Below are 23,726 nucleotides of genomic sequence, written 5' to 3'. Positions count from 1 at the left end.
TAGAATAATATCTAGAATTTAGATATAAAGGTACTTCCTCGGTCCGTAACGATCCTTTTTAGTATACTATAGACCTTAATAATCTCGTTCTAGAATACCTACGCTAGTTCTTTAGATGTAATCGTCTTCTATACTAGGATATACCTAGATATCTTTATAAGTCTATCTATAATAATAAGAATAGAATTATAACTTATCCTAAGTATCTCGCTTAGAGGTAAGTTAACTATAAAGTCTATAGTAACGTCTTTCTATATAAAGAGGGGGGCTAAAAGAGGCTATAAATTCCTATATAGCTTATGCCTAGGGGCCTTCGTTCTTTAATAAATTAGATAAGTAGCTATCTATTCTTTAACGTACTTAGGTATATCTTCCTAAAAATAGTACTAATAAATTAAGCTTAGGGTACGTATATACCTAAAGTGTCCTACTAGGTTAGCGTTATAGTATCGGCTAACTATATTAAATCGCGTATTACCTATTAGTATATAGTACTTTCTATTATAGTAAAGTAAGCCGTCTATAAAGGTCTACTTATAGTCTACTTTAGTCCGTAATAACCTATCTTACTATATTTTACGTAACTTTAAAACTATCGGGTCTATCTTCTATAGATCCACGATTAACTAGGTAAGGTTAATTAGATATTTACGCTAGGTATTATCGCCCTTCCCGATAGCGCTAATAAACGGCCTACTAGGGACTTCGGTATCGCGTCTTTAGTTACTAGCTTCGGTCTTAGAGATTCGATTACTAGTATTAATATTAGTATCTTACTAATCGCCTAATAACTTAAAATCCAACCTCGTCCTTAAGAGTTAGGCCTATAGCTACTCTAGGACCCTATAGCTACTATAATCCTAGGCGCCTTCTTTATAGTTAGGTCTTCTTAATATTCTATTAGCTAGGTTTATACTTCTAGATTAATAGTAGATTATAAAGTAAAAGTTCGTAAGCTACTTAGCCTATTAGACCTATTAACGGTTTAAAACCGTTATACTTATAAACCCCTTTAAGTTATAGTAATTAGTTAGTAACTTAACGTTATATATAGTACCTTTAAGATAATATCGCTACTATTTAAACGACTCTACTATTACTAGTAGCTCTTAGTTATAGATAGTATATCTAGTCTTAATATCGACTATTTTACGTGAGAAGAACGTAACTAGATACTATTAGACCTTTTTAGACTTAGTTAGTCTAGGCTAGAAGAGAATATCTAAGATTATAAATCCTAACGCGTTGGTTTTAATATAGATAGGTTTAGTCGGGTTAAAGTATACTAGTAATAGAGTAGTTATAAATGCCTCTTTGATTTTCTCGAAGGAGGCCCTTTCGCCTTCTAATAATTCTATAGGCTATGATTTAATATTACGCTATTTCTATCTACCGCGGACCGTAATAGACGAATCTATAGTAGTAGTACGCGCGTTAAGCGGTGCTACTAGCCGGGAGAAATACTTAACGAATTTTCGGTAGTAATTAGCGAATCCGATAAAGACACGTATATCTTAAACCGATTTTAGTTTAGGCTAGTCCATAATAGTAGTAACCCTATCCCTTTCTATGGTTATACCTTAATTAGTAATAATGAAGCTAAGAAAGTTAATATAGTTCTAGTGGAACTCGTATTTAGATAGCTTGATATATAGCTTATGTTTTTCTAGCCTATCTAGGACTACGTATACGTGCTAGATGTGTTCTTCTTTATTATTAGAGAAGATAAGAATATTATTAAGGTATATAATACACGTCATGTCGAGTAGACCTACTAGCACGTTATTAATATACGCTTAGAAGGTTCCTAGCGCGTTAGTTAGTCTAAAAGGGACTACTATATACTCGAAGTGTCTATAACGGGTCCTAAACGCCGTTTTCTACTTATCGCCCTTCTTAATACGTAGGCGGTAGTAGGCGTTATATAGATCGAGCTTAGTAAAGATCTTCACGCGCCCTAGTCTATTAATAGACTTAGAGATAAGAGGTAGTAGGTAACGATTCTTTCGTATAATATTATTTAGGCTATAGTAGTTAATATATAGACGGAGACTCCTATCCTTCTTCTTTATAAAGAGGATTAGAGCTCCGGCTAGGGATATACTAGGCCTAATCTATCCTTATATAAGGTTCTTTTTAATGTATTCTCGGAGGACCTATAGCTCGGGTTCTAATAGAGGGTAGATGGGTCCGTATAGGGGTTATTAACCGTCTTTAAGGTTAATAGTAAGGTTAGTAGATTAGTATTAAGGTAATTCGGACGAGTTAATCGCTAACGCGATATATTAGTATATTTTATACTAATATAGTAGGTTTTCGTCTACTTTAATACTAAGCTCTCTATTTTAAGTAAGTAAGAGGATATAGATAGCGGAGATTACCTTTTCGTAGTCCTTCTAGAATTATTTATCGTTAACTAGCTATACTAGGTTCTATTATAGTAGGTATATACGCTAGCCAGCTGTTTTCTAGATGAAGTCTAGTTTCGGGTTATATTTTTTAAGCTACGGTATACCGAGGATTATGTCGAAGGGACTATCTACTATAATAAAGGTTAAGTAGTAGAGTTTCTACTTCCCCCCGCTATCCTAGATACCGTATTTAATAGTATAGATACCCTACGATTTAATAGAACCGTCGATACCATAGAAGGTAGTATCTATTAGTACTTAAATGTTGACGTTAAGTTCTCGTACTCGTTAAGTCGATATAACGTTAGTAGCTAAACCGCTATTAAGTATTACGGTCTAATATTATCCACGAGGGACCTTAATAGGCCTAGCCTATAGTTCGATATACTAGTTAGCTAGTTATTCCTCTATTTTAGTTATGTCTATAAGTCGCGAGGGTTCCTTATAGATAGTTAGTTTTTTATATCGTATACCGGGTAGTTAGGCGCGATGTGTCCTAGCTACTAGCACTTATAGTATATAACTAACTTAGTATCTATATTAGTATTCGGTGGTTTCCCTAAGCGGCACTCGGGTACTATATGGCCTATCCTACTATAGATATAGTAGGTGACTTTAGATCGTTTATATAAGTCGTTTCTCGCGTCTTAATATATTAACTAGTAGAAAGATCCGTGGTACGGGCCTTATCTTCTCGAGTTCGTAGAGTAGTAGCGCCCATAAGGTATTCCGCGCGATCTATTACTAAACCGGTCCTCTTTAGATGATTTTATATTAGATTAGATTAATAGGGATAGTTATACGCCTATACGACGTTAGTTATTTATTATACGCTAATATTATTCTACGAGATTCGCGAGTATCTAAAGGTTAGTAGAGATAGACGTTATAAGGTCGATACGTTCCTTTACGCTTAGATTAAGGGACCTTTTAAAGTCGTCGCATTATCGAACCATGCGATCTTCCTTAGCTTCTCTCTAAAGAGGTCGGAGGTATTTAAGGAGTTATAACGGGGATTATCTCTCTCGCTATTAAGTCTTAAAGATATAGCTCTAAGCCTATTCGCGTCGCTCGGCTCTATTGCCGAAGTATTAAAGAAGGAATTCGGTGAACGTGTCCTAGTTATACGCATCCTTAGGGTATTTAATTCGATATACTATCTAACGTTTAGATAGCGTTAGGTCTAGGTAGTTCTATACGAATCTAATCTTATTACTATTATTCATAAATAGGTAGAAGAATCGGCTATACTAGTAAGCCTATTCGTAAAAGCTCCTCCTGGTTTTACCGTTAAAGTAAGATAGTTTCTTAGGCCGAGGTAACTAGGATAGTAATAGACTTAGTTAGAATATTTTAGCTTAAGTTAGTCTATATTAGTATAGATTAGTTACTACTAGTACTAAAGCGCGTAGTACGGCTTCGAGTCTAGCGGTTCGTCCTTACGCTTCGTCGAGTTCGCAAAGTTACTACTTAAGCTAAGCCTAATACTACCTCTCCGCGTGTAGCTTAGTATATATATTATTATAAGGCGTGGTTAACGTTAGTCGGTTCTAATAAATTAATTCATTAACGTTAATAGAGTCTAGTCTTATAGTAAGGATAGATCTAGTATAGTATAAACTAGACCGCGATGGAGTATAATAGACTCCTTCCTTATTATCTAGGTAATCTTCTATAGTTATACGGAATGCCATACTAGTTATTAGTATGATAGCCTATAGAGTATACTTATTAGTAGAGGTGGTTATAGGGAGACTATTCTCTTCGTTTAGATTTAGAGAGAGTCTCTCGTGTAAGGTAGTGCCACGGGTATTATAGCGTGTAGTAGAAGCTATCTCTATAAGCTACCGTCGTACTATATAGAGAGGAATTAAAATATAAAGAGTAAAGACGTGGGATAGTAGTCTAATAGTTTATAGAGAGATATAGGAATGTATTTATAGAGTAATCTTACTCTTATATAAGGTTGATTCCTAATGAGTAGGAATTGGTTTATACGGTCTACTTATATAGTAACCTCGCTTAACTTAGCTAACTTAACCTAGCTCTGGCCACTACGTGGCTGCATGGATTAGAATGGTCTATATAGGTCTATTATAGTTCCCGTCCTAATAGAGACCGTCGCCTATATAAAGGGAATAGTAAGTATTAGCTAAAGAGTTTTAAAAAGACCACGACGACTTCTATATAAGTCGAGAGGCAACCTTATATAAAGCCGTAACGCGCCTATTATAATACCATTCTAGTAGAGTTTCTTAATTAAGAAGGATTATAAAATAAAGAAGACTCGCCGGACGAAGATTAGGGTAGATAAGCTTAAGAGTAAGCTAAAGAAAGCTAGTCGGACGAGGAACCTTATAAGAAGTTAGCTAGAGTTTTCTTCGTAAGAACTAAGGAAGTTAAGACTCTACCGGTACTATCGCTTAAGAAACCGTAGAAGAGTAAAAGGACTATAGCAAGGAACTATCGCGTCTATGGATAAAAGTATCCTTCTAATAATAAGCTATATTAGTATATTACGGAAAAGCATCCGAAGAAGCTAGTGGATTATATATACATGGTAGACGAGTTTCCGTCGCCTCTACTAGTACCACGAGTTATTAAGAGTACCGTAAAAAGGATAGGAACGAAAGGCCACCGCTTTCGTTATTAGAACTATATTATAATAAACGTAATATTAAACGGGACCATAGAGTCTAAATAAATAATCGTAGATACCGGAGTAAAGCTAAGTCTCGTAGATAGAAACTAGCTAGCCATAGTCCTACTAGATTATAAAAAGCATATCACGAAACTCATGCATCTAATAGTAGTTATGGGTATTGGTAATAAGGTTTATAATAGTAACGAGTCCGTTAAAATAATACTTACGGTACCTACTACCGTAGAAGGAACTAATATCGCGGTTACTATTAAATGCGAAGCACGTATTATTAAAAACCTAGTACTAAAACTACTAATAGGTATAGATACCATTAGTCTAGAAGAAATGGACATTAAAGTTTAAAACCGTACGATTACCTTTCCGTACGGCTAAAATACGGTAGCTCCTATAAGCGTCCGCCTAAGATATAAGAAGTAGTTAAATGTTATAGTAAGAGCATAGTACTTAGTATCTATTAAGCCTAATTTAAGAGGCGTGGTTCTTATAGACATACGTAACCTCCTAAATAATCGCGATATGCTTTTTAAACCTACGAAAGAGTACCTCTCCGCTACTAGGAAGCGATAAGCCGTAATGTATACGGTAGTTATCGACTCTAGTAGTAGAGGAATCATAATTAAGAACGACGGAAACGAGACACTCATAATTCTAAGGAATATAGTACTCGGTAAAATCCGCGAACTAGACATTATAGAATACTACTAAATCTCCGATACTAACGTAGACCTCGCTACCCTTCCTCCCTTAGAAGCCGCGAATATTAACTCTAAGCTTAAGACTCGTCTCCTAAACGGAATAATACTCTATAGTAGGGAAGAGAAGGCTATAAAATATAAAGAACTTATTAAAGAGTTTATAGAGTTATAGCAAGATAAAAAATCCATCGTAAACTCTAGGGAAGTAAAGCTTATCCTTATAGAGGACTAGCGCGAACTTAAGAAGTTATATACTAGAGTATATAACGTCGGCCCTCGGGACCGTAAAGTAATTAATAAAACCTTTAACGGGCTTTACGATAACGACAAAATGGATTAGAGTAAAAAGCCTATCTAATTCGGCTCCCTAGTTTTTATCGTCTAGAGAGAGGTCTATAATCTAAAGATAAATGGGCTGATATAGAAACCACGCGTAGTGATTAATATTAGAGGCCTTAATATAATTACCGTTAAAGATTCCTACCCGTTAATAAGAATACATAACATGCTCTAGGCTAGCCGAGATTACTACTATATTATAATAATAGATGCTATAAGTATATTCTACTAATGGTTAGTACGAGAAGAAAATCGTGAGTAATTTACGGTAAACACCTATAGGGGTTAAGAATACCTGAAAGTTCTTACCATGGGCTACGTTAATTTAGTCTAGCACGTGTAGCGGGAACTCGATAATCTTCTACGAGAGTTCCTATGGGTAAAAGCCTATATAGACGATATAGTAGTTTTCTCTAAGATATTCGAAGAGTATATTCATTATTTACGGTAACTATAGAGTATACTATTAAACTTTAATATATCTCTCGCTGTAACCAAGACGTTTATCGGGTATCTAAGTACTATAATCCTTGGAAAAAGAGTTAACGCCTTCGGACTGTCTTTAAAGGTAGAAAGAATTATAGCTCTAAAAGAAATATAGTTCCTAAAAGATACTATAGCGCTTAAACGATATCTAGGAATGGCGGGATATCTATGAGGATAGTTACTATACTATATATAGTTAGTCTTACCGTTACTAAAAGCTAGTACTAAGCTCTTCCGCTATGCCTCTCGTAAAAAGACTTAGTAAAAAGTATAGGCCTCGAAAAGGCTAGTTCTATAGACTAAAGCACTTATTAAATCATTTTAAGCTATATAAGGACTATAGGATGACCCGATCTTCTATTATTACTATAAGCCGGCAAGACGTACGTTTCTAGACGTCGACGCTTTAAAAGAGTATGGCTTTAGAGTCTTTATGTACCACGTTTACGGGGACCTAGATCTAGTAATATTATTAGTTCCGGTTAACGATCCTATCGATCCCGACGAGACTAATCTCAATCTACTCGACCCCCTAAGAATGTTATGGCTACGTTAGGTAGAATTATTTCTAAAGGAAGTAATATAACTAATATTATTTCTTAGTAAAGCTATCACGGTAACTAAACGAAACTATTAGCCCATAGAACTTAAAATGGCTGGTCTAGTTTAGTTAGTAACTAAACTTTAACACTTCGTTAAATCATTAGTATAGTTTATTATATTCACGGACCATGCTATAATAACGGCTATTATATATTAGACGAAGCTCTCTAGCATAGCCGCCGACTATAAGAATATCCGTCTTATCCGAGTAGCTTAATATCTCTTATAATATAAGCTCGATATCCGATACTGCCCTAGTAGGAACTATATTATGCTAGACGCTCTTAGTAGGCTTATAAGTACGGCGCCAGCCGTAGAAGGTAATATACTAGATAAGATTATATAGACTTTTACGATCGGTAGCGATAAAGGGATAATTACTAAACTTACCTACGTCTATCACGTAGTCTTAATTAAAATGGTAGATGAATTTAAGGATCGTCTACGAAAAGTCTATAAAGACGATAAGGCATGGAATAAAGTACGCGAAGTACTAATTAAGGAAGATACTCTACGACATAGAGACGAGAACGTACTAATATACGTTAACTTCTCTAAAGGGAAATTACTACTAAAAGGGAAATTATAACCCCTAAATAGACTAAAATTCTTTATAAAAGACGGTATGATTTATAATATCGATCGTGGCAACGATCGTAAGAGGCTATGTATTCCCCATGCCCTTCTTAGCGAGATCTTTAACGTACTTCACGATCATAGTTTCTATTAAGGCGAGAATAGACTCTATAAGAGAGTGTCTATATCTTTCTACGTACGATATCTTTCGAAAGAAGTCAAGGCCTATATTAAATATTATAAGTAATGTAATAAGGCGAGGACCTCTTGGTAATAGCTATATAGGAGTTTTACTCCCATCGTAACTTAGCACGTACTATTTAGAACCATATACCTCGATCTTATTACCGCCCTACCTAAAATAGTAACCGGTTACGACGCTCTAGCGCCTATTACCTATAAAGCTACTAAACGAGTACTACTCGTTCTAGGATATACTAACTAGGGCGCTAAAGAATAGGCTAGTCTAATTCTACCAAACCTCGTTAAACACGATTAGGGAATTCCGGCTAAAATCATTTTAGATAGGGATATAAGATGGCTTTCAGCCTTCTAGTAAAAGGTCTTTAGCATGCTAGGAGTTAAATTTCTAATGTCCGCCGTATATCGTCTATAAATAGACGGCTAGGTAGAGAGAATAAACTAATCCGTAGAGATTAGAATTCGTTTCGTAGTTACCAAGAATCCCGACGAAGATTAGGATACCTACTTACCATTTCTATAAGGCTTCATGAATAACGCTACGAATGAAACCACTAGTATATCTCTAAACGAGTAATTATACGGTTTTAAAGTTAAAGATAGCGCGGACGTACTACATGAATTACCTTCTAAAGATTATGAATCGCTCCGTTTAAAGAATAGAGAAATAGCCGCCGAAGCTACTAGCTTTGTAGCGGTTATAATAAAGTACCGATATAATAAGAAGCATAAGCCTCTTCGTCTAAAACCCGGAGCCGAAGTATATCTACGATTATACTACGGTTACCGCGTACACGGGCACGTAAATAGAAAGTTCGATATTTAGAGAACCGGTCCGTTTAAAATTTTATAATATATTAGGAATAATACGTACGAACTCGACCTTCCGGAGAGCGTGAAAATCCACCTAGTAGTATTAGTTAGCTAGCTAGTACTATACCCGCCCGGCACGGATCCATTCGGACGTAACTAGGGTACTAACGAACTACCTAGCGTTTTCGCCGAAGACGATCTAGATAAATATCCGTCTTATGAAATTAAAAGGTTTCTCGACCGATACTAGAATTAGAATATAAAGAAGAAATAGTACCTAGTTAAATGGAAGGGCTAGGGTCTAATTTATAACTAATAGTATAATAAAGAAGACCTTAGAGATACCCGCAAACTTCGAGAGGAATTTAATATAATATATCTAACCTTAAAAACGGAGATAAGAAACTATAAAAGAGGACCTAGATAAAAGGAATTTATAGCCTTGAGTACTAAGAGGCGTTTCTTGCATAGCGTTGAAATTCTAGCTTAGGTTAGAAACCGAAAGGTTCCTACCTAAGATGGATATAATTCCGAATTATTATTAATTATATATATACGTTCCTTTTCGCGTTTACCCTTTAGAAGTACTACCGTGTAATAAAAGAATTATATTAATAAAAGAATTGTATCTAATGTTAAACGTATAATAGCATTAAAGTATTATATCTAATATTAGATACGTCCCTAACCTAAAAAACACACTTCACCGAAACTACGCCTATGTATATAACTATTCCTATAATTATGTTCCCTAAACATTCATAGTAATAGTAAGCGAAATAGTATAACGGTCTAAGAGGAATAGAATCCGTGAATAAAAACATAGTAACATTAATTATTACCATATACCCACGAGCTTAAACGAATTCTTAATATATTATAATACGAATTCCGTAAGGACGATGAAGGAGTAATCTTATAGTACTATATCTATATAGATTAATACTAGGATCCGAGAATGCCCTACTTACTATGTATATCTCGATCGGCTATTAAGTATATGCTATAGACTACCGTTTAGTATCCGTTAGTAGGAATATATTACTATATACGACGACGATAATGAATATAATACTATTTAGTAGTTAAGAATATTATCGCTATACTTACTACTATTAGTCCTCTTAACGACGTAAATCTAGTACTAGTAGATATAATCTTAGTAAAAGGAGAATTTACCCTACTATTAAAGGAAGGTAGTAATAGTAACGTCACGCTTGCGAATACTCTTACCGCTAAGCTCGATTTACCTTCTACTTACTCATCCTTAACTTAACGCGTAACTTATCTTTCTATCCTCTACCTTAACCTCGCAGAGACTCTAGCTTAATAAGTTTTATCTATAATCTTAAACAGTTATTAATTCCTCCTTACTCTTATATCTATAGTATATAAAGATAGTATAGAGTAAAGATAATAAAGCTAAAGTTACCTCGGATAAGGAAAACGCCTTAACCCCGCTAAAAACAGTTACTAAGAGAGGTTATAAGTGAAAGCTAAAAGGAAATAAAGGTAACGGAGGTTATTTAGCGAGCGAAATTAATAAAGGAAAGGCTATAAAGAGTAAGAAGTTACTAATTAAGAAGCCTACCGCCTTAAAATATAATATAGTTCCTATTATAACTCGAGTGGTATATAGAAAGCACCCTCGCGTAAAAGGAATAATAAGCGGTATTATCGGAACTATATAATTAGAAACCTTTCTATTCTATAAAGCGTATATTAGAATCGACGTAGAATAAAAAGGAAGCTTTAATAGAAGATATAACGAACGAAAACTAGTCTATGATTATTCTACCTTAGGAATTATAGTTAAGAGCCTCCGATTTACGATGCTAACTTACGGTATCTACCTTTCTAATAAGTATAAACTCGAGATTTACGTGGTATTGATATTCTATAGGAAACTCGATAACATCTTTTACTAGAAGGATATTATAAATAGATTTATAGCGTTATTTTAAGTATCGAAGACTTAGTCTTTAAAGAAAGTATCGCCTTTTATAATAAAGGAAGGTAATAATTTCTATATTCTACCGCGAAAGCTAGACCCTCCCTATAAAGATAGATACTTATACTACGATAATAAAGGAAAGCCGGTTATAGTTAATAGAAAGTTCTACTATCTTACTATCGGTTAGTACGTGCTCTATAAGGAGCGACCGATTCTTACTAATACTAATATTAAGAATCCTACCTAGTAGGACCCTTCTCTCCTAAAGTACGGGGTTTATCGTTCGAACATAGAGATATCGTAAATGGTATTATATAAGCTTCGATGGATTAACCTTCTATATAAGGAAGATAAGGGAGTTACGTAGGATCTAAAAGGTCTAACCATACTACTAAATGTCGCCGTGCCATATTATATTATAATTAAGATAAAAAATAAGCTTAAGATTATAAGGAAGGGCGAATAAAAGGCGCATGATAAGTATAGTACGAGGCACGGTACCATGCGTTATAATATTCTCGACGGTAGTATAATCTCTAACTCTAACTATAAATATAAGCCGCCCATAATAGAAGAGGAGGAACCAGTCGTTATATGGTAATATTAGTTAGAATTTTCGGACCTAGGAGTAAATCCATACCGCCTCCGCCTAGGTTTACTCGCTCTAGTATCTATGGACGAAATTAGATACATTCTAAAGTAAAAAGAATTCTTTATAAAGATTCTAGCTACGGTTTCTAACGAAGAACTCGAGGAGAGTATAATATCCGTGGACGAGGAATGGAACTTCACCGTTATACTCCTAAAAGGCACGAGATTCGAGGTAGAGTAATCGTCTAAGAGTAGTATTATCGCGTAGCTCTTAAAACTAGGTAATAGATACTCTATAAAGGAAATAGCTTAAGTAGAATATGTGTAGATTCTAGCATGATACTTCGTAATGGATACCATAGAGGAAATCCGGAGCCACTATAGTCACGCGTGGAATATACTAGTATCTTAGCTATAAGGTTTGAATAGCGAGAATATTTAGTACTACGCCGCATGGCGAAGAAGGGACGGATTAGTTTAGGTTACCGTCGTAGCTTAGTAGTAAAGAGATATCGCCTAGGAATGGGTAATAGGACCTCTAGACTTAATTATATAGTAATTATAATATAATTAAGAAGCGACGCTCGTGGCACACGAATACTAACGATACATTCTCTATAGATATATAAGATTCTAGCACGTCGTATAGCGCCTTAAAGGACTTAACGGTAACCATATAATAGTACTATAATCGTCCGGATACTAGTTCTAGTTAATCCACCGTCTAAGTTCCCTAGAAGATAAGGCTAGAATTATAAAAAACGTCCGTGAAGTGCACTTATAGATACCATTAAATAAGGTTATACTCTAAGACTTAGTTTAAAAATAGGGCCTAATAGAGAGCGTAATAGTAGACTAGCGTTAAGGAGTAGAAGAAAAGCTACTTAAAGAAGTCCACGCGCTATATATAGAAGACATAGCGCGTATATAGCTAATCTTAGTAGTCTCTCTTAAAGACCTCGCACGGAAATTCGCCATAGCCTATAAAAAGATACTATAGTTTATAGATCCTTTAAATTACGGTACTATGAACGACTAGGTAACTATACCGATAATTATTTAAGACGGTTCCCGCGAAGATCGAATTACATAGGGTAGGAAAATTAATAAACTCCTACCACGACACCTACTTAGTAGATATACTTTAACCCTGCCTAAAACCTCTACGTAAACTATCTCTATATAAACTATTACTATAAGCTCGCTACCTAGTTTTAATAAAATAGATAACTTTTTCGTAATCGAAGGATTCACGAATACTAATAAGGTATGGCTAATCATTTTAGTAAGAGAGATCGCTAAGGGACCAAAGGCCGGAGTATCTACCTTAAACGTCCCGATAAACCTAATCGAAGGCGTTATTAAATTAAGGATACCGGAAGAAATACAGGCTCTAGTCACGAAGGTAATAGAGGTAATTAAGGTTCTACTCCCTATTATAAAATCTATACTAGCTACCGCCGTAAAGAAAGCTAAAATAGTAAAGAAGGTAAAGTCGATTACCACTAAAATAATAGCATCTAAGGTAGCTTCTACGTCGTTAGAACTTCCGTCTACCCTAATAGAGCTAACGGAGCTACGATCTACCTTAATTCCCGCGATCTAACCTACTATAATTCCCGCCGCGTTAACCGTAAACGCTATTAGTTAATAAGAGGCGGAAATAAACACGCTTATCTTAGCCCACGAGAAAGAGATAGAAGCTTAGATAAAAGATATTATAAGGGAGGCTCTAAAAAGGTTTATAGTAGAAGTATAAAAGATCGCTATATAGAAGATAGCTATAATAGTAGAAATAGCTACGCCCGTAGTAATAGCTACGCCCGCGGTAACTACTACACCCGCGGTAGATACTTTATCTAGGAAAGAATTAATTAGGTAAACACTAAGAATTACCGGCTAGATACGAAGATTCATAGAGATAATTATAAACCTATAATATCCTAATAGCGTGACGAAAACCATAGAGCGTACTATAGAAGTAGGCGTATAAGATATCGAAGAAATCATTAGGAGGTACTAGTAATATATTTAAGATAGCTTCGAGTACCTACTCGCTATAAAAGAAGATAAACTACGTAAAGCTTCTAATAGAAATAGAATACCCTTCGAAACGCTCTTCGACAAAGTAGCGGCCGCTAGTACTTATAATTTACTATTCTAAACTCGATAATATTTAGATAGAGATACTAGTTTCTAGAATTCCTACGCTAGAGTATTAGTTTAAGGAACTCCTAGAACGAAACGCCTAGAAGCTCTTAGACGATAAGGGATCGAGCTTAGATATTAAGCTACTTAAAGTTAGAGAATTAGATACTAATATAAATAATAATCTAATAGAAGTTATATACAAAGAAGTAGTCTCGGATAAGTTTAAGAAATAAAGGTAGTAATTCGCGAAGCTCGCGAATACTAATAACTCGGAGTTAGTAAACGAATTCCATAATATAGAAGACTCCTAAATAGAAGAAGCCGCTACTAAAACTATGCTACTAGTAGAAACTAATGCCGTAACTAATATAGATATTAACGTTATTATAAGTGCCGTAGCTAACGTAGAGATTAACATTATTACTAGTACTACGGCCGCTACCGTCGTCGTAAGCGCCGCCGCGGCTATAAATATAGAAACCGTTATTACTCCGATACCTATAGTTCCTACTCCCGCTAAATCTACTTACTTAAATTAGCTAAGAAAAGACGATAATACGTACGAATGGTCTTAGATCCCTATAGCTATACCGATACTACGAATGGATTAAATAAATATAAAAGAAATAAGAGTAATAAGAATAGTACTAAATCATATATTTAAATACCCTAATAACTAATTCGAAGCTTTCCTTAAGGTTTATAATAGGCTTTAGATAGTTACTATAAATCTAAAGGTAATAGAAGCTATCTTCGCGTAAGAACCGGAGAAACGTAGAGCTATATTATAATAATACTATTAATACTTCTACCGATACTTAGGAAGTAACCTCGCGTAGTATCTACGTAAGCATCTAATTAAAGTAAGCCTACTAGAGTAACGGACTTTAGTATCGTTATAGAAGATATTATCGTTTCGAGTTAATTTATTATTTCGATTTAATTAGAGGTAGCTATTACGGAAAGTAATAAGGAGACGAATAACGGTAAGAACTACGGACTAAAGGTCCGATATAGATAGCCGTAGATTCTATGAAGTAGCTAGTAATTAATTTAATACTTGACTAAGACTTGACATCTCTATCCTTAATAGATTCTCTAATATCTTCTAGAGTCTTAATACTACATTCATTAAAGAGAATATAATTTTTTTTGAAAGAATTAGAGGTATTCTCCCTTTAGTGTGAATAACGTTCACCCTGACTCTCTCTTCCCCTCCCTCCTTTTCCTAGAAGAAGAAGAAAAAAAAAAAACCAAGATTCACCCAACCCTCATCCCCTCCCTCACCTCCCCCTCATCCAAGCACGCCTCAAACGCATAATCCACATACCCACAAAACGGCCACCCAGGCACATCCACAGCCCTCTCAAAATTCAAACAGCAATTCCGCACCCTCGCCTCCTCAACCACAACCCTCACATCCCCCGTCACCCCTCCCCCCACACGCCCCCCTCGCACCCCACGCACATACACCCTCTCCGCACCCCCCTCAACATCCACCCCCGCCCCACACGCACTGAACCGCCACCACGGCACACGGCTGCGTGCGTCCGCGCCATATGCTTCGAGTTGTGGCGTGCAGGTCCTGTTTGCCCCGTTTCCGTTTCCGTTTCCGGTGTCCCAGCTGAGGTAGTCTAGCCGTGCGAATGCGTCTTCGCCGTTCACGGCGTCGGGGATGCGTACTATGCCGGCGAGGGCGAGGGCGCAGTGGGTGTGTGTTGGGGCGTGGCGGGGTGTGCTGAGTGGGGAGAGGGCGCAGATGGGGGTGTGGCAGAGGGGGGAGGCGGTGGTTGTGGTGTTTGAGTCTGGGTTTGTGCAGAGGGGGTCGAGGGGGGAGGTGTTTGTGTCGTAGGGGGTGTAGGGGGTTGGGTGCGTGAGTTTTTGGGGGTTTGGGGTGGGGGTGGATTTGGAGGAGGAGGAGGAGGATGGTTTGGAGGAGGGTGAGGATGAGGGAGAGGATGAGATTGAGGAGGGTGTGGATGTGGGTGTGGAGGATGGTGGTGGTGGTGGGTCGGCTGGGTATGCGAGGGCAGCGGCGTGAGCGAGCGCGCTGGAGGAGAGGAGTGTGATGAGAAGCATGATTTTCTTTTTTGTTTCTTTTTCCGGATATCGCAACTTGCGATGGCGTTGTGTTGTGTTGTGTAGTGAGTGATGCGAGTCCAACGCGACGATGCAAGGCAGGAAGCAGGGTGGGCACGTCTACTTGATATACCACACCATCCATCGCAGACGCGTCGAAATCGTTGACGATGCCCGAGTCTCAAAACAGATCAGCGCGTCGTCAAATGCCTCAAAACGACTATTGAGAATCGGGCGCAGATACGGGACGTGGCGGCATCTCACACGCCCAACATCATATTCTATGACAGACAGACAGACAGACAGACAGACAGACAGACAGACAGACAGACAGACATAAGAATCATCACTTACCACCGCGGACCTCAAGGATACGGACTGGAAGACCAAATCTATTCCCTCGTTACACCCACCTGTCTCATCCTCAGGTGAAATCGAAACGTATCCGCAGCCTCACCTACAATCCACGACATGATACAACATATATGGTACACCAAGGCACAAACGCACCCATGAACACACACCCAACGTCACACCACGCCCGCGCCAATATGATAGAAGGTCTACAACCCCTAGCGTCCCACACAAATTGATGAACACCATAAAGCCCTCCACACCAACCTCCCATTTCCAATTCTGTTTTCCGAAGTTCATTCTCAGCCTTAGTACCAAGCCTCTGTCTAGTGTTTATTACCTTGGCATGACACTGACGTGGGACTCGTCATGTTGGGGGTATATATGATAATTTGATGAGTGTTGCGGTGGAGTGTGATATGCGAATGAGATTAGGAGGTCTTGCGCCATGTCATAGTTTCCATCGTGGTTGCTGGAGAGGCATGTCAGCATAGCACTACCGGCTGCGGATTGTATTCTCGCAGTGTGCGCGGGCGGCATAGTATGATAAATACTACGAAAGAATTCAAGTTCGCCTCACATCTCATTCATCCAGGACGACAGACGGATACAGCCCAATCAGATTAACAATAAGGGTCTCCTAGGGTATCAAAACTATCTATCCATCCACTCAACACGCCCACACAAACCCCCTCAAGTAACCTGCGCCGCCGTAACAACACTACTAAACCTCCGCCTCCTGCCGCCACTCCCCGGACTGCCACTATACGCCCCCGGACTCACGCTCACGCCGCGCGTACTCAGACTATCCCCATGCCTAGGCCCATGCGCAAAGCTGTTCTCCAGAATAGCCTCGTCCAAGTCGTCTTCTTCCTCAATCGCATCCAGCACGCTCGTCGGCGGGTCCGCCTCGAAGACAGCCTTGAGGTCGCCGTGCACGTCGAAGCCCTGGGTCAGATTGCTCAGCGACAGCCGCTTCTTCTTGTTCGGACCGCCTGAAACGGTGGCTTTCTTGCGTGTCCAGAGGCTGCGGCGTTCGTGTAGTGCGATGAACAGCAGAATGGGAAAGTTCAGCGCTTTGACGGAGAATACGTTGATTTTGTGGAACCATCGTGGCGAGAGGATGAACTTCAATGGGAGGAGGATGACGAGGGCCAAAATGTTGAATGGGGGTCGATATAGGAACAAACTGTCAGATTTGACACCCTCAAACGTCTGCACGGCGCGTCGAAACTGGATCTCAGCACTCGCGTCGGCAGCGATTTTGCTGAATGTATTCGTGAGAATGGCCACTAGCACGGTGAGAAAGAGCGTGTTTCCGAGAAACGCGAAGAGCACCATGAGTGCGGGACCCAGAATCAAATGAAACGTGGGCGCCTGTTGGATGCCCGTGCCGTCGAGGCCGAACCATATGAAGAGCATCCATTTCGAGATTGTGATGGGGTTCGTGTCATCGTCCGAGACATCAAAGGCACGGCCGGCAGCAAGCCAGCGCATTGCGAGCAGGAACCCGGCGAAGCACCATACGGCGAGCAGGGTGAGCACGGTAAAGTCAGCCATCATGGCGCGCAGCGAGAGGAACAGCATGTTGTCCGGTACAACATTGAATGCGATGCGTGGAAAGAGAAGTATAGAGGCTATCGACAGCAGGTCAAGGGCTTGCCGGCATTGTTCCATGTTGCCAACCGCCCAGCCGTGTATGCGGACCGTCAAGTAGGTGATGTAGATGACGCAGAAGGATATGTCGAGAAAGGACCACAGATTCTGCGTGTGGACGTCCCAGCCATGCTCGAGGATGGAAAGAAGCTCATCAAGCACCCAGCCTGCAGCGTAGACTATGAAAAGGACTTCGGGTGCCGTCCATTGGGTGTGGTCGCGGTAGTGCATTGCAATGCCGTAGAGGATGAAGAGAATCAGGAACTGAAAGATCTCAATCAGGTTTCGGGTGCGTGGCACGATCAGGCGGTACTGGTTGAAGATAGGGGCCTTGCGGGGATCATATAGCGATACTGGCTTGTGCTTGTAGTAGTCCGGCAGTATGTCCATAAAGGACGTCGGTGTGTAGACTACTCTACCGCGGTAGACCGCATCAACAACCTTCCTGCACGCCGAACCGCTCAAGAAGAACTTGCTCTTTGATATGATTGCGACTTCCAGCGCAGTCAACGTTCCCTCATATCCTCCTCTTCGATTTCGTTTCGTCCGTCTGCTGTGATGTCCACTCTCGCTCAGGACCTCATCTGGTGCTTGCTGGAACGGCTCGAAGCTGGCCACAAGAACGTTGGCAAGAAGTAAAAGTCCGGGCCGGCCGGAATGCTCTTCGTCAATCCGTCTCAGAATCTTCGATGCCACGATCTCGCATAGTGTGGCTCGTGTGATGCTGACCGTTTCATGATGTGTCTGGGACGTCTGCTCACGCAGAAACTGGACTTTATTTACTAACAAACAGTATACTGCAACCAATCAGTCCTGGTCCACCGCACCAATGCTCCACGACTACTCACCGACGGACACGTCCTCGGGGTCATACAACCGATCCACCAACGGTCTCACAATCAGCACGTTCATTCGTGGCTCCTTCAGCTGCTCAAAGGAGTACGGGTCGTCTATGCTCGCCATGACCAGCCTCCGTATCCTATGCAGCGTCGTGTAGACCGGTAACTCAGCATGGGGATTTGGACAGAAGATCTGCTCCGGCCCTTGCACATGCCCCTCTTCCGTGTCCACTCGCTCATCGTCACCAAGCAGGTTGTCCTGCTCCTCGCGTGTGCGCATCAAGCGGAGGGCATCGCTCAGACTACGACGGTGATGCGGACGTTCCGGCTGCTGAGTGTTGCGGGACCAGCGGAGACGGGGGAAGCTTTCGTTGTCGTTGGACATTGTTGCGATTTGGGGGGATTGTTCGCCGTAGAAAGGAGGTAGCAGGATCGATGGATTAGAAGGTAGTGATGAGACAATCGGAGGCCTTTAGGTTAACGAGAGTGTACTGTAGAGGTGGCCATGATCAGCAAACAATCAAGTGTATTGCCCTCCTCGGGAGTAGGAGTGATGGTCGGTGGGGAAGAGGCGTAGTGAGTGAGGGGAGCATCAATCAGTGTTTAGCTTTCTTTGTTCCAAGAAAATGCGCCATGTCGATTGTCCCGACGCGCGACGCTAGTGCCGAAAGAGGCAACTAGTCCCGACAAGGCTGAGTGAGAATCGAGAACCGAGAATGCCATGCTGGAAGACGATGCGACAACTCTGTCGCCAATATCTGATATACTGTAGTATAAATCAAAACATCGTCTCGAGCCTGCATCACCACTCCAGAGGCATCGTATATGTGAACCGTACTATCGCTCCGCGCCGTTGTCCGTAGTCAGCACTATTTACCGGCGGCTCCACACGATGCAACAACTCTTCTGACGTCCTTCACCCTATGACTCGCCTTATCACGTTTCTATTACCCCCAGCTTTCTAACCTTGGCCCAAGATCAGAAATCTATTGCCCCCAGCTTTCTACGAAGCACGACCGAGTAGATAACACCAGTCTTATTTAACCCTCGAAAATCTGCCAGTCTTTTCATTCACCATCACCCTTCCTCTTCCTCCATTCTCAAACCAATACAGTAGATTCATCTTCACCTCACAATGTCGCTCAACCACTGCCCCCCGCTCATTGATGCGCAGCCCCTGAAGGAGCGCTTCATCGGCAAGACGCTGTCGCAGATTGATCCTCCAGCCGCGATTCTCGACCTTGCCCTGATCCGCAAGAACTGCGATGCAATGCTCCAGTCTGCTGCTGCCATAGGTGTGCTGTTTCGCGCACACGTCAAGACGCACAAAGTAAGTCTACTAACTATTTATGTGAAGGAAAGCGCCATCTGATCAGACCAGACCGTCGAACTCACTCGTTTGCAAGTTGGCGAGACGGGACCGGTGAGACTGGTCGCGAGCACGGTTGCGGAGATGGAACTCTTGCTCCCGTACATGCTGGAATGTAAGGAGAAAGGACGGAAGGTTAATGTAAGTGTATTGTAGTCCAGGGACGATGATGGGACTGATTTGAGGGAAGATGATCTACGGCATGCCCACTCCCCCATCAACACTCCGCCGTCTCGCAGAAATCTCCAGCACCCTCGCAAGTCCATCCTCGAACGGCCTCATCCTCCTCGTCGATAGTCTAGCCGGCGTGCAAGGCATCGCTCAGTACACCAGCACCGCCAACGCGCAATTCGACATCATGATCAAAGTCGACACTGGCTACCACCGCTCCGGCATCCCCGTCGACAGCCCCGTCATGGAATCCACCCTATCCGAGATTTCCGCCCTCACGTCCTCATCCAAGGCCATCCGCTTCGCCGGCTTCTACTCGCACCGCGGCGACTCCTACTCCGGTAACACCCCCTCCGACGCCCTCTCCTATCTCCAAAGCGAGCTCGAAGGCCTACGCGCTGCCGCTGCCCTCATCGCTACCTACCCCGGCCTCCCAAAAACTCGTCTCTGCCTATCCTTCGGCGCAACACCCACCGCCACCGCAATCCAAAACATCCTCAGCGCACCCAGCCCCGAAACGGCCTCGCTGCGCAGCCTCATCGACGCCCTGCGCCGCGACCACGACCTCGAGGCCCACGCCGGCGTCTACCCGGTGCTCGACCTCCAACAGCTCGCCACGCACGCTCGCCCGTCGGCCGCCGAGAACACCGTCGCCGCGCTCGACACGTCCCACATCGCCCTGCGCGTCATGGTAGAGGTCGCGAGCGTGTACACCGACCGGCCCACGCCACAAGTGCTCGTCGCCGCCGGTACACTCGCGCTGGGCCGTGAGCCATGCAAGAGCTACAGCGCCTGGGGCGTCGTGACGCCGTGGCTTGACGTCGGCTCTGCGACGTACGCCGCTGCGTGTGCGATCAAAGCAGATGATGCTAGTGTCAAGCGTGTCGTGCCCGTGACGTACAGCGAGGCGGCGCCGACGGGCTGGGTTGTGGACAAGATCTCGCAGGAGCACAGCATTCTGGGCTGGCGCGGGGAACATGCGGAAGAGGGTGCGGTGGAACGGGATGGAGATGAGGCGCGGATTAAGATGCGGCGGATGGGTGTTGGTGAGAAGGTGATGGTGTGGCCGAATCATGCGTGTGTGGCGGGAGCTGCGTTTGGGTGGTATCTTGTTGTGGATGGCGGCGAGGAGGTTGTGGATGTCTGGGTTCGGGGCCGCGGATGGTAGGGGTGTTTAGGACTTTTGGCAGCATACTTTATAGAGCTTGAGTTGAGGTACGAATATGAGATAAATTGCGTATCAGGACCTTCAGTGGTTTGAGCGGCGTTGGTGACGACCGGCGTATTATATTCGAGAACGTGTAGGTGCGCCATGCCTCGGAGCCAGTCGATGCCAAACTCCATCTTTGGGGAGACATCGTATTCCATAGTCCAGGCCCGCGCAGGGCCGATATTAACGTCTAAAACACCGCACCGCCAATGATAAACACCCTTTCCTCCTCTCTCCGCACCCACTCCACAATCTTATTCGCTGCCTGCGTCAACGCTATCCGACTCGTTGTCCCCGGTGCTACGCAGTAGAGCTCGAAAAACGAAGTCGCCCATGCAAGACTGATGCAGTGCACGCCTACATTGTGATGCACCTTCAGAGTCGTTGGCTTCGCGTGGATACTGGCGGAGAGGTCGTGGTATAAGGATATCAGGCGGCGCCGGTCAAGGTCGGACGAGATATGCGGGGCGAATGACGGCATGGTGAACTGCACGTTTCCACGCGATTTGTATAGGAAATGGCGGAGCGGTGTGCCGGGAACGATATCTGTGCAGCTCGGGCGTCCAGACTTGATAGCACTGTTGATATGCGACAAGCTTCGGTTTTTCGCTAGCTGTGAGACGAGGTCGTCGCGCATTTGTTTTAGCTCGAAGAAGCTTTCTTTGTTTGCGCTAATGAGAATTATGGCTACTTCGTCCTGCTCAGATGATATATCGGGACGCTCCGAAATTTCCTCGAGCTTGTCGTCTTCGGCGCGCAAGAAGCTGACGTACATGTAGAGATAGCCGGTGTTGTTGAAGCCAGGCAGACACAGCGGAACCCAGGTTTCGCCACCGCCAGCTCTGACGGAGCCAGCTTCGAAGAGCATGTTGAAGATCAGGTGGAGATCGCCAGGGTGCAAGGAGTGCTTCTTGGGGCGTACAACGCTAACGAGTTTGCCGCTGGCTACAATGAGGCCGTAGAGCAAATTTGGCGAGCGTGTCTTGAGGAGCGTATTGTTGATAACTTGGCGGTGTGACTTCCGCAATTTGAGGCATTCGAGCGCAGATAGGAGCGTGGACGGTGAGCCGCGTGTAAAGCCGTCTGCAAGGGCGGATATTAGAGTCTCGGTACCTTCGAGTGGACGGCGGAGGTCAGTCGAGGGGCGGTTAGAGAACATGCGTTCCATGCTGGGAAGGGTCAGCGTGGAGAGGATTTGCATGTAGAGAGCTTCGAGCTGGGAGCGCAGCTGCGAGTCACTCTCGCTCAAGCGGCTTATGGCAACGAGGTTCAGAGGGCCTTTGGAGAGAATCACAAAGCGAGTATCATTGGCTGTGAAGCCTCGGAGACCGTCTTCAGCATCCTGGTAGAAGGAGATGATGGTTTGTATGACACCAATATAGTGGGATATGAGGCGATCGTCGCCATGACGGCTGTAGATGGGCTTTCCGGCCGAGGAAAGGATCATGAAATGCTTCAACTTTAGCTTCCATTGCTGGAGGACGGCATCTACATACAAATGATATTAGCTATGGCACAACATGACCATGGTCTACGAGTTCGAGCTGACCTTCATTCATGTTGTCGCTTTCCACATCAGTCAGCGAGTCGAACTCGTGTAGATAGGCCTCTTCGAATTCTGGATCTGCAGGAAACAGCACGTCCTGCTGTTGTGATAGAGCAAAGTGTTCACTTAAGCTCCTGAGGCCCGTCTCTTGATTTTTGAGGACCTCTCCCAATATGCTTTCGACATCTGCGCCAACGCCTAGGGTGGGCGCATAGCTTTTTATACTTGCGACATCGTCCACCTCGCTCCCACTTCTGCTTCGGCCTTTCCTTAGGCTTATAATACTGCGCTTCCGCGATACGTGCGCTGAGTATGAGTTCCTCCGACTCTCACTCTGTGTGTGTACATCTTGTAAAGAGAGCGCCGTTGTAGCCTTCGACTGCAGATGTGGGCGCGCACCCCTTACAGGCACGGCTAACGTTTTCGAACCATGTTGAATATCATCTGGTCTCTGCCGTGGTCGTGGTGGCAGTGGCGGCGGGGTGTTCTCTCTGGAGACATCTAATACAGGTTCGGAGGTGCTTTGTAATGCATCATTATCATCAGTGCCATCGGTGGGTAGAGGTGAGTTAGGGTCTTCTGAGGTGATGCTCTTGTGAGCCTCTTGTGCGGCGTCCGAGGTCTGCTCAGTCGCCATACTGCAAGTCAAAGTCAAGGGTCAGTCAGTTCAAGAATGGCCCATAGTCCTACCGGTCCAGAGCACATATACCAGCTCGAGGTTTATGGAGGCATATCATCATTGCTCTGGACGTTTCATCATGAAGGATCCTGGCACCGATGTTGTGCTTCACCTTCCAAGTGTATGCGCGCGGTTGACATGACGTTTACGCGACTCTGCACTACGGGCGCACGGACCCCGAATCAAGAATCATATATGTCCCTCTCTTCCGTTGTCCGTTATCCACTTCATCATTCCATCGGTATCACAACTATATCTCATATATCTTCGCTCAGCCCGTTGAGCATCTTCATTCACTAGCTCTATTGTTGTCCCCGGCACTCTACAGCGCTAATGAT

At 42.5% G+C, this 23,726-nt stretch overlaps 4 protein-coding genes across 4 annotated transcripts; 1 reads left to right on the top strand and 3 right to left on the bottom strand.

Annotated features, from left to right (window-relative positions):
- Positions 1-14,549: 14,549 nt before the first annotated feature.
- EJ05DRAFT_535710 (uncharacterized protein) lies at positions 14,550-15,935 on the bottom strand (the record flags this gene model as incomplete). Its single annotated transcript, XM_033749267.1, has 2 exons — positions 14,816-15,935; positions 14,550-14,607 (listed from the first exon to the last, which is right to left on the bottom strand). The coding sequence occupies exons 1-2, from the start codon at positions 15,562-15,564 to the stop codon at positions 14,550-14,552; spliced, it is 807 nt and encodes a 268-aa protein (XP_033603253.1). The 5' UTR covers positions 15,565-15,935.
- A 587-nt stretch (positions 15,936-16,522) lies between these two features.
- On the bottom strand, positions 16,523-19,005 carry EJ05DRAFT_461371 (uncharacterized protein). Its single transcript, XM_033742642.1, has 2 exons — positions 18,423-19,005; positions 16,523-18,371 (listed from the first exon to the last, which is right to left on the bottom strand). The coding sequence occupies exons 1-2, from the start codon at positions 18,796-18,798 to the stop codon at positions 16,612-16,614; spliced, it is 2,136 nt and encodes a 711-aa protein (XP_033603252.1). The 5' UTR covers positions 18,799-19,005; the 3' UTR covers positions 16,523-16,611.
- A 207-nt stretch (positions 19,006-19,212) lies between these two features.
- Positions 19,213-21,194, top strand: EJ05DRAFT_473407 (uncharacterized protein). Its single transcript, XM_033743395.1, has 3 exons — positions 19,213-19,743; positions 19,795-19,923; positions 19,973-21,194. Exons 1-3 carry the CDS (start codon positions 19,549-19,551, stop codon positions 21,119-21,121), a joined length of 1,473 nt encoding a protein of 490 aa, XP_033603251.1. The 5' UTR covers positions 19,213-19,548; the 3' UTR covers positions 21,122-21,194.
- Positions 21,195-21,353: 159 nt separating this feature from the next.
- EJ05DRAFT_497361 (DUF254-domain-containing protein) lies at positions 21,354-23,346 on the bottom strand (the record flags this gene model as incomplete). The annotated part of the gene is made up of 2 exons (XM_033746527.1): positions 21,354-22,651; positions 22,713-23,346. The coding sequence occupies 2 exons, from the start codon at positions 23,344-23,346 to the stop codon at positions 21,354-21,356; spliced, it is 1,932 nt and encodes a 643-aa protein (XP_033603250.1).
- Between the last annotated feature and the right edge of the window lie 380 nt (positions 23,347-23,726).

Source organism: Pseudovirgaria hyperparasitica (genome assembly GCF_010093815.1).
Source record: "Pseudovirgaria hyperparasitica strain CBS 121739 unplaced genomic scaffold EJ05scaffold_3, whole genome shotgun sequence".
Classification (NCBI taxonomy): domain Eukaryota; kingdom Fungi; phylum Ascomycota; class Dothideomycetes; order Acrospermales; family Acrospermaceae; genus Pseudovirgaria; species Pseudovirgaria hyperparasitica.
Note: the sequence above shows the minus strand (reverse complement) of the source record. Positions and strands in the feature narration are given on the sequence as shown.

What these genes read in the sequence shown, in the direction of transcription:
- EJ05DRAFT_461371 (XM_033742642.1), bottom strand. Translation starts at nt 18,798, where the DNA reads ATGTCCAACGACAACGAAAGCTTCCCCCGTCTCCGCTGGTCCCGCAAC. An exon ending in CCCCGAGGACGTGTCCGTCG is followed by an intron (nt 18,372 to 18,422) that starts GTGAGTAGTCGT and finishes GATTGGTTGCAG; the next exon opens with TATACTGTTTGTTAGTAAAT.
- EJ05DRAFT_473407 (XM_033743395.1), top strand. Translation starts at nt 19,549, where the DNA reads ATGTCGCTCAACCACTGCCCCCCGCTCATTGATGCGCAGCCCCTGAAG. An exon ending in CACACGTCAAGACGCACAAA is followed by an intron (nt 19,744 to 19,794) that starts GTAAGTCTACTA and finishes TGATCAGACCAG; the next exon opens with ACCGTCGAACTCACTCGTTT. An exon ending in AGAAAGGACGGAAGGTTAAT is followed by an intron (nt 19,924 to 19,972) that starts GTAAGTGTATTG and finishes ATTTGAGGGAAG; the next exon opens with ATGATCTACGGCATGCCCAC.